The sequence below is a fragment of the Boleophthalmus pectinirostris genome, unplaced genomic scaffold (genome assembly GCF_026225935.1).
Source record: "Boleophthalmus pectinirostris isolate CB_2022bp ecotype Guang Dong unplaced genomic scaffold, ASM2622593v1 HiC_scaffold_19, whole genome shotgun sequence".
Classification (NCBI taxonomy): Eukaryota; Metazoa; Chordata; class Actinopteri; order Gobiiformes; family Gobiidae; genus Boleophthalmus; species Boleophthalmus pectinirostris.
The window spans coordinates 24,930,289-24,952,321 of record NW_026571140.1 but is presented as its reverse complement, the minus strand read 5'-3'; the positions used below and the strand labels follow the sequence as shown (position 1 = coordinate 24,952,321).

At 39.1% G+C, this 22,033-nt stretch overlaps 1 protein-coding gene across 1 annotated transcript in view; it reads right to left on the bottom strand.

Moving 5' to 3' along the window:
• The window catches only part of fam189a1 (family with sequence similarity 189 member A1), a 61,219-nt gene that overhangs the window by 17,917 nt on the left and 21,269 nt on the right, over positions 1 to 22,033 (bottom strand). The window contains exon 2 of the mRNA XM_055154764.1: positions 1,879 to 1,989. Within this exon, the coding sequence (XP_055010739.1) occupies positions 1,879 to 1,977 (99 nt within the window). The 5' untranslated portion in view covers positions 1,978 to 1,989. The remainder of the gene's footprint in view (positions 1 to 1,878; positions 1,990 to 22,033) is intronic.

Below are 22,033 nucleotides of genomic sequence, written 5' to 3'. Positions count from 1 at the left end.
ACACAACTCCAGTTATGTTTTTAATGAAGAAATAACATTATAACATAGATCAGAAAATAGTGTAATATGGGCCCTTTAATCTTAGTGTTTGACTCTTTCCAACAAAGAAAATAGACACATACAAGATTGCAGTTTGGCTATAACAGTAACATAGTGCTTCTTTATTCCTGAATATATAAAGGTTTGGGTCATTGAAGTCAGAGTGAAGACAAAATTGATATATTTGCTATAGCTCAAAGTAAAATAAAAGAGTCGCCTGCATGATATACTTGATATAGTGGGCTGTAAGTGTCTGCAGCAGAGCGCATGTCGACAAATTGTCCCAGTTTGAGTAAAAGCAGGACGTGAACTGAACAAAGCAGGGTTAATTACATCGGGGAGTCGAGAAGGAGAATATTTCAGTGAGGAGTTTAGGAGGAGTCTCGTGGGAGGCACATAAAGCATCGTCTCACTATACAATCTATACTGTGTGAGCATAAATGTATTTCAAAGCATAGATAAGGCTTATGTATATTGGGGTTACCAGTGAACTTTATCCCAAAATCATCTTAGCATCTCATTATTGAAATGCATTCTGTTTTCATTGTCATCCAATCAGTGGCTGTTAGAAGAAAGGCTTATTAAATACTTTAGTCAGATAAATCAGAATTCTTACCCCCTGAATATTTTTGAATAGTAAAGTAGGTCTGAGTTATATCTAAATGTAAATTGGAAAACTGTAAACTGGGTGAATGGGGTTATCACAGTTAAGTCAGGCACAGAATTAAGGTGCTTATTACTTAGCAAGCTACAAAGTGGTGAATCCTGTAACAATAGACTATATATGTGCAGTATATATGCTCAGCTTCTAATGGATAAATCATAGTTCATATTGATACTTTGCAGCTGATGACATCAACATTCTCTGGGGGTGTGAAGCTAATTGTAGGCACTGCTCTATTAGAAGCTCTGTTACTCAAGTTAGACTTTAATCTGAGCTTTATTTTAACACAATCTGACCAGAAAAAGCTTACTTGTTTGGAATTAGATCTAAAATTACAGTCACTCTCACTTTTTTGTTGAAAATCAAACTCCTAAACAGTACCATGAACGCTTATATTGATCATTGGCTTGTGAAAATGCGTTGTTTAAATCCATTTTTAAATTTTTTTTCTTGAGTTTTCAGACTCTTTTAAAACATCGTTGGCAGTGTTTGCTAATGTGTTGAACATTCTGCCAATAGAGATACACGTAGAACACCCCCAGTGCGATGCCACTACAAAATATCATATGTTCAGTTATAAGTGAATTTATCAAGCCATCCATCCAATCATATATATATATATATATTTTTTTTTGTATCTACAATTAGAATGGAAAAGGTGATAATGTTACTTAAACATCTTCCATACTGTTAATGACATTTTCATTTATACATTAAAGGTGCACTGCGTTTTTCTGGTTCAGGGTCCATCATGCTTGTCTCCGTGGATATGTTATTACATTGTGTGGAATGTTCCATGGTATGACTTTAAACATCCATCTTGCATTTATTCATTCCAAGTGTTTCTATTGCTTAAAAAATAGAATAATTTGTTCCGTGAATAGAGGTGACTCTCCACAGATCTGACTTGTAATGTATCGTAGTTCTAGACAATTCTAGACAAAGCAATAACATTTCCATGGCGACATCAGGTGGTGGACCCTTCAACAGAAATATTATGCAGTGCACTTTTAAGATTTAACAAAGACGTATTATCCAATAAATGACATTACAGGTTATAGTTAAAATGATCAAGATCCAGGATGTTTTTGCCTGCATTTTATTACACTCTTCAAATGAACAGACTCGCAGTAGACTGGCGGATCAGAAATAGATTTATATGTAGTCATTCTCACCAGCTGACAGTCCTCCAGGGAGTTGACCAGTTGGGCATTTTGGCACGACAGAATGGAGCCAGCCAGGTTCAGCATCACACAAACGGCGGACAGCAGCATGAAGAAGGTGATCTGAGGCACAGAGAAGATGCAAACACTGTCACTTCATGTGGCAGTAGGATAAATACACAGGCAGTATCAGAATACGGGAAAGGAGACATGACAGGAGGGCAAGAAACCAGCGATTTATAAAGAGATGAAGTTGTATGGTATTTTCACTGGTGTAAAAGTGAATGATTGGCAGTTGGCGAAGACCTTCAGGGCTAAACAATCCTGCGAGAGAAAACCAAACAAAAGAAATGACATCTCTGTAAATGTGGGGGAACAGTGAAAACAGACTTAGAAATGTAGGCATCATAATATTTGTTATTCTGTCATTACAATAAGAAACTGTTATGAAATGGAGATTAAAAAAAAAAAACTGCCACAAATTAAACTTGTCAAACTTAGTGGATATTATTCAAAGTAAGTCTTATGTTTTATTTAACTGAAAAAGAAAATTAACTTGCGGAGGCACAACAGAAATGGCTCATAATGGGTGCCCAGCTTTTAGTGATGAGTATAACACAGAGTAGAGCTATTTTCTGATTTATGTTATAACGTTGTTTCCTCATCAAAAACAAAGCCGGAGTTGTGTTTTGCTTCATTCATTCCTGCATTAAAGTCCTGCATATTTAAGATGAGTTCATGCTCCAGTTTAACTCCATTAACCTTCAGTAATCATTTGGATAATTTCATCCCCTGGAATTTCTAATCCCAACTGAACTAAAGGAAAAAGGTAGATACTACTTCATGACATCGAGGTGGAACAGAGCTTTGGAGATGCAGACAAACCAGTATTACTTAAATGTGTGAATGAAATAAAAAACACAACTCCAGATATGTCTTTGAGGAGGTAAAAACTAGCTTGATTGATCAGCCGGTTTTACTTCATGGAAACCGTCTGACCTCGCAGCATTAGAATTTGTTTGCTCGACGGTAGGCGGGCACTTTTTTATTTAAACAATCGCTGCTATTTGGTCATGACATATATATTGCACCGCTAACAGGTCTAACTGGTATATTAAGCTTTTTCCAAATCCCGTAGGAAGAAGGACAATAACGTCTTTCCCCTTGAGAAAATTCACCAAACATTCTATTTGTTCTGGCTTTAAATCCTAGATCTCGGGAATCGTTGCTAACACAGACTGTATGGCTCCTTGCTGATTGGCTGGTGCCTGAACTCGCGCTTCAGGGGTTTTTGCAAATCGTCTAGTGTATTCTGATTTCTGACCTAGACACTGGAGAGAAATGAAATTGAGTGGAGGCACTAGGTGGCGCCAGCCTGGCTAGGTAAAAACATGACTAATCTCACAAGAGTCAATTTTGTATAATATAGGACCTTTAAGGACATTCCACAAATACTTCCTTTTTTTTTTTTTTTTTTCCACAGCACTGACTGGAAAAAACATCCTACAGTTATATAATGACAACAACAAGAAGGTCCCAGCTGTCTAAATATACAGTATACAGTGAATATGTGAGTGGAAATAAGGTGTATCCCCACCTAAAGCTCAAAGTTGCAGGGATAAACATCAGTCTCCCGTGACAACAAGCATGAGAGTAAACTAATTTAACTTCCAGTTATCAACTTTTTCCAATGCAAGGCCCCATTAGACTTCCAGAGCGAGACCAGAGACAGTATTGATCACCAAACACAACTATAATCTTTTACCATTTTAAAGTGACACTGGGCGCATTTATCAAGTGCAGTGAGCAGAGCAGTTCCCATTAGACTGTTGGAAGCGTTCAAGTTGAATTATGGACTGACAATAACTATCAGAGAGAGGATATTGTAATGCACAGGCAGCAGCAGTAAAAGTCCTGTCCCACGCGCCCGTAAGTTGTATTTAATGAAACCTTTGTGGGTTTGTCTTTGTGCCAGCTGAGCCTTGCCGCATTTCTCACTATCACCCAGAGGATACAGGCTGTTACACTTTGAAATGTATAGGCCCATAGAGAAATACTGGAGGGCCTGACTATACGTTTGTAGCTGTACTTAAAGACGCACGATATAACTTATCTGCTAGGGAGATGTTATTTTGTGGCTAGATGTTATACAATAAACATATTTATCTTGCATTTACTCAGTTAGGTGTTTTTATTGCTAATAAGAAATAGCTTGACAAATATACACCTCTCCACCGATCTGACTTATAACTTGGCTTGGTGGCTTGTCTCCATAAATAAGCTTAATGTCGTACTGTATGTGTGCGACACCTCTATATACTAAAAAAAAAAATAGTTACAAAACCATGCCTGCCCTTGAAACAATATAATATGTTTTTAAAAGGGAAGCTCCCACACAGTGCTATCTTATTATCTTATTAAATGATTATGCAAACACCCCACATAACATTCCAATGCATACAGTGTTTTGTTTTGTGTTTTGTTTATTCTTCAGATTGTGTGAGTTAATATGCATGATAAAATGGTAAATATAGGGCTTTACCACCTTTAAGGCACTTAATAAGCTTTATATCAAGGAACCACTCGCCCATTCACAGACACACTTACGCACCAGACACTGGGGGCAAGGAGTGTTAAGTGTCTTGTCCAAGGGGCACAACAACAGCATTCATTCATTCACTGATCGCTCGACCAATGATTTTAATACTGGAAGTCAGTTTTTTTTTTTTTTTTTTTTTTTATGTATGTTTCTTAAGGACATCACGATCACATTAGACAAGCCAGGTGCATTGCTTTGAGTGTTTTAGCACAAGTGCTGGTTTTCAACACCTGTCCATAGAAAAAATATTAAATACATGAATAAAAAGAGACAAGACACATTAGTTACATACAGATAAGATATATACAGCATTATTGCATTTTCAGTGGGTGCATTTTTGATAGGAAACATACAATAATTTCAATTTACTTTTAAATTTGTTGTATTGGTTTCCAGTTTTTCTTTTTTCAGAGAAAGAGGGCTGACCAAGAGTTGTTCTATACACTGGGACAACACAGTTACCACTAGTAGCACTTCTTGTAGTAACTCTGTGTGTACATTTTATGGTCCTGGCAAATTCTTAATTCAGTGGTGTATCAGAGTTAAGACACAAAATAATTTAAGATTATTAAAATTGGTAAAATTGTAGTTGAATACACTGCAAAAACAATAAATAGGTAAGTTAAAGTTACTTAAATTAAGAGCATTTGACATTTTTTTAAGTAGACTCAGCTTGACAAGTAAAATGATCTACCAATGGAGCAAGTGTGTTTTTCTTAATTCAAGCAACATTACATTTTGTTTCTTATTTTAATTGCAAAGAGTTGTTGTTTTTCTTATCTTAAGTGTAGCAAGATGTAATTTTATATTTTCAGTACAAAAAAGTCTTAGTCCATTGGCAGAAAATTTTACTTATCAAGTGAAATGTACTCAAATCATGATAAAAATGTCTTAATTCAAGTAATTTTAACTTTAGCTTTTGCAGAGTAGGTTATGTTTCTTTAAAATTTCACAGTGATGCCAGAGTCTGGACTTTTTGTCAAAGATCTTAAGGGAGAGGTTTCAATGTGGTTGAGGAGGCCTGTGACCATGAGGTGATACAATAATATAGATGCGAGAAGATTGAAGATTCGAGCTGCCAACCTTCAGATCAGTGGATGAACACTCTACCACTTGAGCTAATATTGCACTGCATGCCATAAAAATAGTTGTAACATAAAAGTACTACAAGCTCAAGAGTCCAGCTGAATTTTATAGAAACTGGCAACAGCACTGTGAACAATTTCCAAACAAAGCACAGTAGGGTTGTTATAGGACCCCAAAAGCCTTTAACTCAGTCCAGTCCATCTGCCCCTCTCTGCCCCGTGCACCTCGGTTTGGACTCTGCAGGCTCATGTTCACACTTGGCTTTAAACTAAAGACTGCTCCACGTCGCCCCCTGGATCACAGCACAACATTTACCTCTCATTAATTATTGCTGTGCTGCTTTGTGCATTTCAGTTACAGAGAGGCTTAAGCTTTACATGAACGGCCCTGTAGGAGAAAATATTGCGTATTTCCACACACATAATGAAGGTTTGTGAGTGTGCTGTTATATTCTTGTAAAGTAAATTGTTTAACATGACATGAATACAAATGCAATGATCTTTGAATCATTTTTATTAAATCATTTTTCCTGGTAAAATTCTTTGTTTGGAAGTAGATGTATTGCTCCAGTCTTTGCCAAAACATTTGATTTAAAGGTGTGTGGCGTAACATTTCTAAGGGAGAGTCTGCCACCTCCTTATTTCTGAGAATGTTTGCTTTGTCTAGACCAGGGGTGTCGAACTCAAATTCACAGAGGGCCAAAATTAAAAACTGAGACCAAGTCATGGGCCGAAACTAAATATTTATTTAAAAAATTTAAACAACATCTGCATATTTTCTCTTCTTTCAAGATATAATGTTAAACTTTTTCTTCTTAAAATAAATGTTTAACAATAGTTTTGCTTAAACACTGAATTCAGAACAAAAATAAAATAAATATCAACATTTTAAATAAATAAAATCTCTATAGCCTATCTGTAACTAGTGGGGCAGCTCTAATACATATTTGGTATGATCTCGTAGGCCAAATATAATTATATCGCGGGATAAATTTGGCCCCTGGGCCTGAGTTGTCTGAGATGTCAAGTCTAGAATGTTCCACAGTATAGATTAAACCTATCTATCATGAGGGAGACAAGTATTTTTTTTTTTTTAATCATTATTATATTATCTGTGGAGAGTTGCCCCTATTCACAGAAAACATTATTGTATTTTTGATCAATCGAAACACCCATAATGAATAAATACGAGATGGATATGTTAAAAGTCTAAGAGAAAAGTTGAGCAGTGCACCTTTAACTTCAGTTGTTACTATCTGGGATCTTTCAAAATAAATAAATGATCGCAAACAAACAAAAAGCACCTGCCAATAAGTACGTTGTTACTATAGGCCAACAAACATCTAAATACTTGCTTTATACAGAAAGAACTACTCAGGACAATCTCTCTCATCTTCATCTATACATTTGTTGAAATAGCCAGAGGACAGGATGCAAAAATAGACATGGTTTTAATCCAGACACATTTCCTCTGTGTTGTTCCCATCTGTCTGCACTGCCGCCAGCACCAAAACAAGCCCATTCATCAATGTGTTTATTTGAAATGGGCCAGAGATAAGATTCAAATCTGAACAGAAAAAGTGATGCTGCAGCTACTCTGACAAGACCACATTGTATAAGACAACTTCTGAAGTCCAGGGACATTTCAGCTTTTTGCAAGAGATTTTTACATTGAATGGACTTTAACCATGACCTTAAATTCAGACTTAATAGGACCTAAGTTTGAAGATTATACCAGAACGGGAACAGCAAGTTGGGATGGGACAAGATCTCGTGACACAAGATCTCGCGAGACAAAATCGTTTTATCTTGTGAGTTTTTCCATGTGTTTACATTTGGATTGGACAAAAAGGGGTTTGGGTTTTGGTGAGTTACATCTCTTCAATTCCAAAAAGCAGAACTAGAATGAAAACAAAAATATGAAATCAAATAACAGAAGCCCCTATGATGAGTGTACCAGCAAGGCCAGTTACGTCGCCCGGATTGGCGTCACCGCAAAAACTCGAAGCTGGGAGGAGTTCGGGGAGGCCATGGAGAAGGACTATCGGACGGCCTCAAAGAGATTCTGGCAAACCGTCCGGCGCCTCAGGAGGGGAAAGCAGTTCTTCACCAACACTGTTTACAGTGCGGGGGAGAGCTGCTGACCTCGACTGGGGACGTTGTCCGGCGGTGGAAGGAATACTTTGAGGATCTCCTCAATCCCACCGTCACGTCCTCCGAGGAGGAAGCCGAGGCTGGGGACTCGGAGGCGGACTCATCCATCACCCTGGCTGAAGTCACTGAGGTGGTTGGCAAGCTCCTTGGTGGCAAGGCTCCGGGGTTGGATGAGATCCGCCCTGAGTACCTGAAGTCTCTGGATGTTGTGGGGCTGTCTTGGCTGACACGCCTCTTCAACATCGCGTGGCGGTCGGGGACAGTAACCGGGGTGGTGGTCCCTCTGTATAAGAAGGGGGACCGGAGGGTGTGTTCCAACTATAGGGGGATCACACTCCTCAGCCTTCCCGGTAAGGTCTATGCCAGGGTGCTGGAGAGGAGAATCCGGCCGATAGTCGAACCTCGGATTCAGGAGGAGCAGTGTGGTTTTCGTCCTGGCCGTGGAACACTGGACCAGCTCTACACTCTCCATCGGGTGCTCGAGGGTTCATGGGAGTTTGCCCAACCAGTCCACATGTGTTTTGTGGATCTGGAGAAGGCATTCGACCGTGTCCCTCGTGGTGTCCTGTGGGGGGTGCTCTGGGAGTATGGGGTCCGGGGCCCTTTGCTAAGGGCTGTCCGGTCCCTGTATGACCGGAGCAGGAGCTGTGTTCGCATTGCCGGCAGTAAGTCAGACCTGTTCCCGGTGCATGTTGGACTCCGCCAGGGCTGCCCTTTGTCACCGGTTCTGTTCATTGTGTTTATGGACAGAATTTCTAGGCGCAGTCAGGGGCCGGAGGGGGTCCGGTTTGGGGACCACAGGATTTCATCTCTGCTGTTTGCAGACGATGTTGTTCTGTTGGCTTCATCGAGCCAGGACCTGCATTGTGCACTGGGGCGGTTTGCAGCCGAGTGTGAAGCGGCTGGGATGAAGATCAGCTCTTCCAAGTCCAAGGCCATGGTTCTCGACCGGAAAAAGGTGGCTTGCCCTCTCCGGGTGGGTGGAGAGTCTTTGCCTCAAGTGGAGGAGTTCAAGTATCTCGGGGTCTTGTTCACGAGTGAGGGAAGGACGGAACGTGAGATTGACAGGCGGATCGGTGCAGCTTCGGCAGTGATGCGTCGCTGTATCGGACCGTTGTGGTGAAGAGGGAGCTGAGTCGAAAGGCGAAGCTCTCGATTTACCGGTCAGTCTTCGTTCCTACTCTCACCTATGGTCATGAGCTCTGGGTAGTGACCGAAAGGACGAGATCGCGGATACAAGCGCTCGAAATGAGTTTCCTCCGCAGGGTGGCTGGGCGCTCCCTTAGAGATAGGGTGAGGAGCTCAGTCACACGGGAGGAGCTCGGAGTAGAGCCGCTGCTCCTCCACGTCGAGAGGAGCCAGTTGAGGTGGCTCGGGCATCTGTTCCGGATGCCTCCTGGGCGCCTCCCTCGGGAGGTGTTCCGGGCATGTCCCACCGGGAGGAGGCCCCGGGGAAGACCCAGGACACGCTGGAGGGACTATGTCTCTCGGCTGGCCTGGGAACGCCTCGGGGTCCCCCCGGAGGAGCTGGAGGACGTGTCTGGGGTGAAGGAAGTCTGGGAGTCCCTGCTTAGGCTGCTGCCCCCGCGACCCGGCCCCGGATAAGCGGACGAAAATGGATGGATGGATGGATGAAATCAAATAAATAAATAAAAATGTGAGGCCAAAATTGGAAACTGAATCAAGAAATTAGGAATTGTTTAAAATTTCATCTTGTCTCGTTCTCGTGAATCTTGTATCGTCTTGTGGAAATAGGCTCTGTGCACAAGTCACTTTTATTAAAATTGTAAAACATAAAGTAAACAACATATTAAAATTCAAATTCATTGAAACGAAGATTACACAGTTATTTTTATATGTAGAATACTTCAGTTTATGGCATTGCAATACTTATTATGCCTCAAAATTAGCATTAGCTTTAGCATTGAGACACACATATCTCTCTTTCTAACACAGAAATGTCCTCCACTCAAGTATTTTTTTATTTTATTTGTGTATATTTTAACATGTTGTCAGTGATGTGAATCAGCAACTCCCTGTTCACTGCCTTATCTTAAATATTTATTCATCTTAGCACAACTCACACAGAGATAAAATTGGACAGGAAGTAGTGACGCTATCAGTGTGGCAAATTAGGCTAACTGTTCAGTATTCATATTAGACCAGACGTTCCTGTTTACCCGCAACAGTCCCAGTTTTAAGCCCTGTGTCCCCTGTCTCAGCAGATTTATCCAAAACGAGTGATTTGTCCCAGTTTTATATAAGAAATGTCCCAGGTGTCCCTATTTTGACCAGTCTGAAAATCTGAATGTCACTTGTTTAGGTAAAATAAAGAAAAGCTTCTTGATGATCAAAACACAAACAAAATGTGACAATACTGAATCACATTAGTGCCGAGTGCATAACAATTTTCCTTACTTAGGCACTCGCTTCACAATTGTATTATTACCAACCCAAACCAGGGATGTCACAGTTTTTTATTGAAAATCTGTTCACCCTAACTCATACAAATGGCCCCGTCACACCTTAAAGATTTAGTCAGCATCTGCTGAAGTACCAGAATTTCCCTAAAACTCTGGTATACGATGAACTATCAATGTTTTTTTTGTTTTTTTTTGCAACATATACATAACGTATTACTAACTTTGAACATTTTGATAACGTATGTATAACTTACACCAACTAATGCTTAGAGTGTTGCCAGCATCCACCACTTATGCCCAACGACAGTCTAACTTATGCACAGTGCACGGCAGCGTATCGTCGACGCTCACGTGCCGTTGCCTATAAAAAGGCTGCCGCTCGACGATTCATAACTGCACTAGACATCGCAGTAGCAACATTAATCAGCGTGATCTCTTCTTCTCCTGGCTCTATTGGCATGCAACTGGTACAGTGACAAATCAATGAGATCATGCTGATGTTGGAGGACAGCTAGGTATGTATTCTCGTCTCAGCCTTGCTGGATCCTCCATCTCTGTGGGTGATATGTGTAGCGGTGGTACCACGGAGTCTGCTAACCATGAAGTCTGGAGGAGTACTGACGGTTTTCCCATTTTTATATACCAATTTCACTACATGCTGTCAGTACGCCATTATATGGTAGCTATAAGTTAGAAACAAATTCAGTAAGGTCTGTGGTCGTCGGAATATGTCAAATATGCCTGCATACGTCAATATGTGTTGGAGATAAGTTCTAAGTTACACATAGGTTCAAAACATGTTACTCATAAGTTACGGGTATAGTAGACATTATCTCAACATATTTAGACTTATGTGTAACTTTCAATTAACGTGTGTGTGTCACTGATCACATAACTTACAAACAACATATGGCCCATGTATGAAGGACGTATAAGCATACGTTGACATATGTCAAGAAATTTTCAGCATGCTCAAACTTTTTTGATTAACTTGCCGTATGTTGCCATATGCCAGCATGCTTCAACGTGCTCATAACTTATACAAAACTTACCTATAACTTATCACACGTATGCCAGCGTATTTGCCAAATTTTTCATACTTTGGCATACGATGGCTAAATCGTCAAGGTGTGACAGCCCTTAAAAAGAGGAACTGGCTCTCTACCATCTAATTCTGTAATCTGCCACTCTATCTTATTGTTACAAGGACAACATTAAAATTCTGCTGCACAAACACAAAGGTTTTTGACAGAATGTAGGTGGGGCTGGATGGATGGTATTAAAACTCAACAACAGCCCACTGCACGCACAAGCACTAGAGCTGCAGTATAGTCTGTGTATAATAAATACTCACTTCCCCCAGGAACTTGGAAGAGTTTTCTAATACAAAACTCTCAGACTGTTTAGAAAATGAAGTTGTTGTTCTGATTCATACCTCATTTATTCCACAATACAAATTAGGAGTCCAGTCACATACAGGGTTGATGAATAGTGATTACTCATGAAGTTTTAAAGAGCCCATATTATGCTATTTCTGATTTATGTTATAATGTTGTTTCTTCATCAATATAGAGTTGTGTTTTGTTTCATTCACACAAGTTTAACACACAAACCCTTCCCTCAAACTGAAAACACGTTCCACCTCATGATGCCATGAGGTAATACAGGAAGCGCTCCACTGCATTTTTAAACTCCATGCACCTTCACTATAATCATTTGGATAATTTCCACCCTGGAATTTCCAACCTCTTCTAAACAAAAGGTAAAAAGTAGCTGTTAAGTTGAAAACTACATGACATCACAAGGTGGAAGAGAGCATTTTGAGCTGTTGAGATGAAAACAGACTAATATAATAATGCAGGATTACTCAGACATGTGTGAATGAAACAAAATACAACTCCAGATACGTTTTTGATGAGGTAACAACATTATAACATGGTTTAAAGCTCACAAGAGTCAATTTTGCATTATACAGGACCTTTAAACCTTTAAAATAGAGCCTTTACTTTTCCATTGCGTACAAGAATACACAGTTTATTTGATGTTGTGCACTGCTGTCCCAGTGTGGCTGCAGCAGCATTAGTATTTAGTCTGCACCAGCATTGCGTCAAGATGCTATTTATTTTCAATTATCCGAGAGCCACGAGAGACCCCGCTCTGAAGCTTTGTTTTCACTCCGGCTCCACATCTGACAAGACTCTCTCTGATACTGTACATCTATCCACACATGGAGACAAATATAATCCGGTAGCTCTTACAAAATGAAGACTAGAACGCAAATTAGCCCAAAATGTGTTGAGAAGAAATGATCTCTTTGCAATCCGTGGCATAGAGGATTTGCTTTTGATGCTTTTACAGGCAGGAGCTAAATCATACAGTGATCTGAAAAATGTAATAACTTCCTGCTCATTTTAACACAGATCTTTCCAAATATCTGAGATCTAATCTAATAGTACAATGAAATATTTTTAAATGAAGAAACATGCATTGTACACAACAGGTCTTGGGTTCAATCCCTGGGTATTTTGTTTAGTGGTGGCTTGGATTACAATTTACTGTATCTTAAAATGTAAATAATTATTTTTGCCATTAGTACTGTTATGAATACAAAACAATCTGATCCAATGATGCTATTATTACACATACACATTTTCCCTGATGAATACAATAAGATCAGTGAAACTCTCTGAAAGGAAAAACCACATGAACCACAAAACTCCAGTCTCTCTCCACTTTGCAGTCTACATTTGCCGTTCACTGGATACAGATTCACTTCTTTGGGCGTCCTGATACACAGTGAAAGGCAGTGACCCTGGATCAGTGCTAGACCAAATAAATAGTGGAGGTGTTGATGGGGGCTCTGAGGACAGCGGCCGGGGGGACAGCGCACTAAAGGAGAAGTAACAGGTTTAGTCGGACCTCTGGTCCTGACGAGGAGAGGGGCACGGTGTGATGCACAGAGCTGTGGAGGTGATGACAACTGCCCAGGACTGAGAAACCACGTGGCCAAAATTAACATTTAAAGTGAAAATTATAAAGGAAACACACTGTTTAATTTAAAGGGACAATATTACACTATGTTATAATTCTCAAAAAAACATACCTAGAGCTGTGTTTTGTTTCATTCTTACATGTTTGACCCATAAATTCTGCATATTTAGGGTGAGGTCTTTGCTCAGATGGAAAACACTCTGTTCCACCTTGTGATGTCATGTGGGAATACAGGAATTGCTCCACTGTGTTTTTAAACTCCTTACACCTTCACTAAAAGCATTTGGATAATGTCACACTTGGAATTGCCAGTCTCTACTAAACTAAAGATAAAAGGTGGCTGTTAATTTGAAAACTAGCACTACATACAGTAACATCACAAGGAACAGAGCATTTTCAGCTTTGCAGATGTAAACAGACTAATAATAAAGGATTACTCAAACAGGTGTGAATGAAACAAAACAAAATTCTGGGTATGTTTTGGATTAGGCAATTTTGCGTAATATGGGACCTTTAATGCTGCATTCTCTTCAATATGGGTCGTGAATAAATCCAAGTCAGTTCTCCCAACATCCTTTGTAAATGTGTTCCACTGCAACAGTTGGGAAAATGTTTAATGTTTATTTTATCTTATGTAGTTAACATCAGGTATTACTGGTTCCTGAGTGTTTAGCTGTTAGCTATTATATAATTATGGCAGTTTGACTAGTACATGTTCAGAAATCCATTAGACTCAATCTGCTTCAAACTAGCCCAAGTTTGTGTTTCAGAACCCTGAATTGATTGGCCGTTCCATTGCACTTTCTCAAGGTGGAGGTCAGTTTTCCCCGAGTCCTTGAGCGCAATAGAATGCAGCATTAAATCAGAAAAACAAAAACTAAAAATCATGACTATGGCTAAACTCAAATTATTATCAGATTTTTGGAGTTATTAGACTATTACAATTAGGGATGGGCATGATTAGTCAATTAATCGATAATTGATCATTAAGAATTTCATCGATTACGTTCATTTTAATCGACAAACCGAATGTAGGTTGCTGTGTGTAGCGTAAGGTGACCAAACATCTGTGTCCGGGGACAAACAGGGGTCTGTACATGTAGCTCTCTGCACTCAGAAGGAGCGAGCAAACACAAACAGTCGGTCAGTCTGCAACGTGCCGAAGCGCAAATGCGTATTTAATAATGACTTGCACAAAAATAATCCACGCTTTCCGTTCCGGTCGGGACAAGTGTGAGGCCACGTACACAGTGAAGCAGGCACAGATATTTCGGTGTCTAGAGGGAAAAAGCTCACCAGGACACCAAAAACATGAAAAAGCTTTGCCAGGTGAGAGTCGCGCAATGTCCCCACATCCCACCCCCCGTACGGTGTCCTGGTTTTGACAAACGCAAATATGGTCACAATAACCTGCATTCGACTGAGTCGTGCCGCATCAGAGCACAAGAGCTGTTTTTTTTTCTTTTTTTTTTTTTATTCACTTAGTTTATGCAAAATAGCCATGCAGTTTTAAGTTTCGTTTCTGTGAGAGTTGCGCAAAGCTGCATTAAACACATTATAAAGTCAAACGGGCTGATGTGGCTCTAGAGTGGTTTTGGTTTATATGTTATAAAGTTGAATTTATTTATGCAGATTAGTAGTGCAGATAGTAATAATAATGATGATAATTTAACTATAAAAACGATAATGATTAATTGATAATCGATCCTTAATTCTCGATGGTCGATTAAGAAAATTTTATCGAATGCCCATCTCTAATTACAATCATATGTAAACACTGAAATAATCTCTTGTTTCTGACCATGGTCCTTCTGATCACGCACATCAGATTTAGCCTTTTCCATGCACTTTAAATCATCTTAAAGGTCCAGAAATCAGATTATAATCAGATTTTGATGCGATGTGAACAGAGCCAATTATTGATCAGTGAAGGAATTCAACTGTATATATGCAGCCAGATGTGAAAACTATATGATGCGTTAAATAAAGTTCATTAGTGTCTTTAAAACTATGTAATGTTTGAGAACGAACATTTTGATGTACAGTATAAACTAGTAGAGAGAAGTATTTTTACTTGTGCGGCACTTGTACCAGCACATTTGGCAGTAATAGCAATAGCAGTAGAAACGGTCGAGGTAGTATTAGTAATAAGAGTGAGAGTAATGGTAATATTCAGACTGTGGGTTTCCGGTAGAAGAATCACTCCCGATTTAAAGGCTTTTGTAAGACCTTTTCCTCATTCAAAAGATAAAATATTTAGATTTTAGTAGAAGAATTGCCCATCAGAAGTAGATTTTGCAGTACTTTTGTTGTGTTCACATGTGATTTCCATTGAACCATATACATAACCATATTCATGTACATTCCAATGACACAATCATCATTAAAATCATATATTTAGACCCTATCTGGACACCACATGGCAACATTTCTGTCGACATACGGTCACTTCCTGTTCCAATTAATGTGCAAAATATCATATAAAATTTGCCAGACTCCGTGTTAATGACTGAATTAATGAGCTCATCAGCCACTCCACACTTTAGTGCACAAATCTCAGTTTTAGTGTTTCATTTAGAAGTCCAGAGTTAGCTTACTGCAGAAAATGAATGTTCAACTTGTAAATAAATAAATTGGACAAACTTTTTGATCTGATGAAACCTGATTCAAAACTTTTTCCATTGACCTCTGCCTCATTCTTTTTTCATAGTAAGTCAAAACACATTGCAATATTTATCACTACAATGTGCCAAAATGTACAAATGTCTGTATATATTTTATGCTCCCTGTAGAAACATTTGAAGGTTATCTAAAACAGAAGGTGAGGATCCACCGACAAGTGGCAAGCGTTGCAGTTTTGATTATTTTTGTAATTTATGTTTTATAGCCTATATATACTTGGAGAGGAGCAATAACATTTGAGGCTAAAATATGAACTGCTGAACAAGAATCACATTTCAGAGCAGAGGTGGGAGATGTATCAAAAATAGCAGTGGTGGAAATATGCAAAATTTGAATATTGAGTATATACTCATCTATAATTAAAACTGTTAAAAATGACCTCAAAGAGAACAGTCAAGTGTAATCTTTTAAATGGACCGTATTATTCTATTTTCTATTTTAACTCTATATCTAGAATTGTGTTTTGTTTCATTCACACACATTTATTACAAAAATCCTACATATTTAGGCTGAGTTCTTCTCTCAAAAGGAAACTACAGCAAGTGCTCCACTGTGTTTTTAAACTCCATAAACCTTCACTAGACTCATTTGGATGATTTTCAGCTCTAGAATTGCCAATCTCTACTGAACACAGGGTAAAAGGTCTAACTGTTAACATGAAAACTACCATTTCAGGGCTTTGCAGCTGTAGATAGACTAATAATAAAAGGTTACTCAAACATGTGTGAATGAAACAAAGCACAACTTCAGCTATATTTTTAATTAGGTAACAACATTCTAGCATGGCTTAAAGCTCACTTGAGATCATTTTGTGTTATATAGGACCTTTAAACCTTTAAGGGTATAAAGTGAAATTTCCCATTTTGTGCTAAACTTGAACCTTTTTGATGCATTGTTAAAATTGTCTGAATCTTGTTATTGAGACAATGTAAAGAAAAAAAGATATTAATTTTTGTCAGTATTACTCACCCCTGTTTCAGAGTATATTTTTTAGCAGACCAGTTTGATCATTTTTAATGCACACCCAAGCCAGTGTGCTTTTTGCTCACCTCAAGCCTATAAGATTAAATCTATGTGCTACTGATTTCTTTGGAAGACACTTCACATACCGTGACAAACCAGAGAGTAAAAGGATAAAAAAATTAAATAACTCATGTCCTTTCCTTTGTACAGCATAGTCACCTTACTACACATTATATTGATCTGCCTGTGTCCTGTGCAGACGTGGCTATATGAAGGCCCTGGTGGAGCTATAGGAGCTTGTTTGTGAAATGCCTGACACTGATGTAGAGCCACAGTGACACGTGTCAGAGGCCAACCCACTGATGCATCACTTCCTGTGGCTCAGACCCCATGTGGGGAATACAAGGCAATGTCTGTTACTGGGGGAATTACACATTGAATCAGAACTTGAATGGTCCATATTATGCTATTTTCTGACCTAATGTTGTTTCCTCATAAAAAACATACCTGAGTCTTGTTTCATTTCATTCACACATGTTTACACACACATACTGCATATTTAGAGTTCTTCTCCCAAACAGAAAACACTCCGTTCCACCTTGTGATGTCTCCTCTGTGTTTTTAAACTCCATAAACCTTCAGTAGAGTCACTTGTATACTTTCAGCTATGTAATCTCCTACTTCTACAAAACAAAGGGTAAAAGGAGCTGTTAACTTGAAAACTATCCCTTCATGACAAGGTGGAACAGAGCATTTTGAGCTTTGCAGATGTAGACAGACTAATTCAAAAGAGTTACTCGAACATGTGTGAATGAAACAAAACACAACTCCAGGTATGTTTGAGGAGGGAACAACTAACAAGTCTTAAAGCTCACGGACCTTTAAGGCTTTCCTGGCAGAACAGGAATATATAAGGTAGTTCAATTAGTTAGTTGTGTGCCTTAAAACAAAAACAAAATAAGAAAAAAAGTACAAGTACAAATATTACTCTTACTATATTAGTTTATAATGCTCTAGGCTGGTTTACTCAAATGGTAACATAGCAAATGAAACCAATCATTATTGTGACAAAAACTCATTGCTTCGGCTTGTTATCACCAAGGTCAAAAGTATAGGTTTTCTAAAGATTTTTATACTTCATCCTCTTTACGCTGCATGAGCAAAATGGTGTGTAGCTGCAAATTCAGTGATTTCTTAGTTGGATAAATGCAAATACTGCACCAGGAAGGTCATCTAGTATATACAGAGAAGAAACTGTTAATGTAAACTTAATAGTCTAAAAGGTACACATTTGGGAGGCTGGTGTAATGGCAATACCGGCAAAGATTATTATGTAGTCATTTTGGGCAATTCTTACATCCCTCTAGAAAGAGAGGGAGGGGGGATAGAGAGAAAGAGAAAAAGAAGAGAGGGAGGAAGACATAGAGAGGAACAGAGATAGAGAGAGGAGAGAGAGAAAGAGAGAGGGGGGGAAATGAGAGAAAGAGAGACACAGAGAGAGGGAGGCACAGAGGAACAGAGATGGAGACAGAGAAAGAGATAGATAGAGGGGGAGAGAGCGAGAGAGAGAAAGACAGACACAGAGATAGAAATACAGAGATAGGGACAGAGAGAGGGAAAGAGATAAAGAGAGAGAGAGATATTATTCTACCCAGCGTGAAAGTCAGTCTCTGCAGTTGGTCGTGTGCTGATTAACCTGCACTTGCCCATGTTTGAATGTGACCTCTGAACAGCTTTGGCCAATGACACGGGGCTCTGTGTGGTGGGGTGCCTTCATAATGAGTCAGGCCTAATGAACTAGACCACCACTCCCCAGTAGAACAACTTATCTCTGCATGATATCCGCTCAAGGGCCCGATAATATCCTCCGAATCGAATAAATACAAGAACTTATATGCACAGTAAATAGGACTCACACTGGATGAATGGCAGCTCATTATTACAACATAGAGCTTGTGCGACAAGTTAAGGATGCACTTGACTGAAAACACAATTACTACAGGGAGTTATGAAATACAGACATCCACCGCAAACTTAAAAAGGCAAAAGAAAACAACAATAAGAGACACAAATATACCCATACTTCATTTAAATGTATTTTCTTTGCATGTCTGAATCAATTAATCTAACAAATCATTGTCTTTAGCAATAGAAGAAAACAAAAAAAATCCTAAGATGCATGAAACAAGAAGGGTTCAGGTTTAACTGGACCCCCTGGCCTTTTCTAGGTGGAGCTTTCATGTTTCTCCCTGTGTTTGGGGGGGTTTCCTCTGGGCACTTTGGTTTTCACTCAAACATCAAAACCATGCTCAATCTATGAAATCCTCCACCTAAGGTGCTCCAATAGACTGTATATATTAATGGATATACAGTATTTATCCTGCTAGCTAGGAAGAAAGTGTTCATGGGCACACTTCCGGCTCCATCGACTTAGCTCCAATTCACTTGTATTGAGAAAACATCGCCCCTCTCTCCGAAACTGCTGTTGTCAGGCTCATAATTTTGGCCTTAAAATGTTCATATTAACCAGCTCTACTGATCCTGGAGTTTTTATTTTGCTATTTTGTTTTAGTTTAGTTTATTTATTTAATGAGACATGGACAGTGCACAATATACATTAACCTTAACAGGAGAGATGCATTGTACCAGGCTGAAGCACCAGAGCTAATTTCCACCTGTAGTCTCTGGGCAGATTAACTGATTGTATTGATTCGACCTTAGATATCAGCTATTCTTCCTGGAGACTAGCCAGCTTCATTTGACCAGACCTGAACATTATGGGTGGCGTCACACTTCCTTAGTCCACTTCTTTATCAGGGTATCCCCAGGTTTGACTACCCCAAATTTAAGACTTTTTAAAAACATTTTTAGACCACTTAAATGAAAATTAAGACCAACATCACCATTCTGGACCATTATGCGGGCGAAAAACACCAGATTCAATTCTAATAATGACCAACCAACTACGTACTATATCGAGAATCTAAGCGCCACTGTGGAATAAAAATGCACTTCCCCATGATCCATCTAACATCTTCCTCCACTGTACTGATTGTTTACTCATTGCCGCCGGTGCCAGAAACCAAGTATTTTTTGCGCATACTCCAAATTAGACGTTTATTCACATTACATGAGTTCACTTAGTTTTTTTCCCCCTCCCTCCATTTAACATTGCACTGCAGCCAGGCTAATGAAATTTAAGACCTTTGTGAAAAAAATAAGACTTGGACAACATAATTTAAGACTTTTTAAGGCCTTAATTTAGGAACATGAAATTTAAGACCTTTTTAAGACTTTTAAGACCCTGTGGCTACCCTGTTTATAAAGTCTGTGGGTGATCCTGGTCAAGACTAAATCAAGATCTGGAGATGGTTTCCAGGGCACAGCAGTGTGGCATCCCCTACTCCTGACAGTTTGTTCCTGTGTCACTGGGTCAAATGTAAAGCACACAATTCCCTACAGGGTCAATAACAATAATGGATACCTTAACCATAACAAACTCCATTTCTTTTCTGCAGGAAGCTGGAGCGCACTCTTCTGGATTGACCTTTCTTTAAACACTGTAATCTTTCAAATTGTCACTTTTTAATGTTGAGACACAAATTCATTTAGCATTAACATTTCTTTTAACATCGCTTTAAAAATCACATTAACTGCAGATTAGTTTGACCCACATACTCCCCTCAGCAGCCCTCTCTATGCCTGGATCACGCTCTCGCCTCTCTCCAGTGCCATCAGATAACAGCTCCTTCTGATTCACATTCTAATTAACATGGACCCACACTTCCTGCTTCTCTGGGACTTCAGTTGACATTATCCACATGAGTCTTTCAATCTCTCCCCTCAGATATAAGTCTTTTGTCCACTGGTCCTATACCTGTCACATCCTGGCTGTCTTCACACAATAAGCAAGAGCTGAAGATGGAAATAAAGAGTGAAAGATAGTTACAGCATTTGCCTGAAACAATATGTGATATAAAGGAAAGAAAAAATCAAGAAGAACTGTGACAGTGTGAGTCAAAACTGTTCAAATTGCCTCAGTGGGGACATCCTTCAGACTGAGTGAACCCACTTTGGATCGCTGTCTTTCTGCTGATGTCAGTTTCTCTCTTTTACTGTGGTGTTGAATGAAAATAAGTTTGATTTTTGTAATTTTGTGTGATCAAATACAAGGAAATAACTCATAGTGATATCTGTTACGGAAATATTGTAGATGCATCAAATCAATGTGGAGGGAAAATACATTAAAATTGGTTCTTGTTTATTTTCTATCTCCTGTCACACAAGGTCCTATATTAAGCAAAATTGACTCTTGTGAGCTTTTAGCCATATTAGAATGTTGTTACCTCCTTGGGAAACATACCTAGAGCAGTGTTTTGTTTTATTCACATATGTTTAGGCTGTATTTCTCATGTTAACAGCTCCTTTTACCATTTGGCCAGTGGAGGTTGGCAATTCCAGGGCTGAAATCATCCAAATGATTCTAATGAAGTTGTACGGCATTTAAAAACACAGTGAAGCATTTACTGTATTACCACATGACATCACAAGGTGGAATAGAATGTTTTCCGTCTGAGAGAAGTATGCAGGGTTTGTGTGTTAAACATGTGTGAATTAACCAAAACACAACTCCAGGTTTGTTTGTAATGAGGAAAAAACATCAGAAAATGTAGCTATTAATTCATCTTATTGTAATTTCCACTCCACAGACAGCTGTGAGGAAAAAATGGACAAGAGAAAGATCACTTTGAATTGTCTTCTCATGTGTCAGTTTTGACCTCTCCTCCAGTCAGTCAGATATTTATAGTTTCACACGTGTTATACATCATCAGCAGCACTTATTGCTGCTAGCATTGTTTTCTTCTGAAATAAATTTTGTTTGTGGATCACCAGGAAACAAAGGACACTAGGAGTGTCCTTGGATCCAGGAGGCATTCATTTATGACACAAAATTCAACATAATTTATATGGTAAGTCACAGATGTATGCAGAGATAGAGAGAGAAAGAGCAAAGAGCGAGAGAGAGAGAGAGAGAGAGAGAGAGAGAGAGAGAGAGTGTCCAGGTCAGAGGTTTTCTCTTTGGTTTTAGCAAAACTGATAAATCACTAGAGAAACATGTGTTACAAATATATAAATTTTACATTTTCAGTTTCCATTTTTAGGAGTGTAAATGAAAAGCAGCCTACATAACAGAGACATGTGATCCTGGCAGGGTTTCTTCACCTACCACAGAGTGTGGCTCACCTCTTTGATTCCTCATTAGCTCTGAG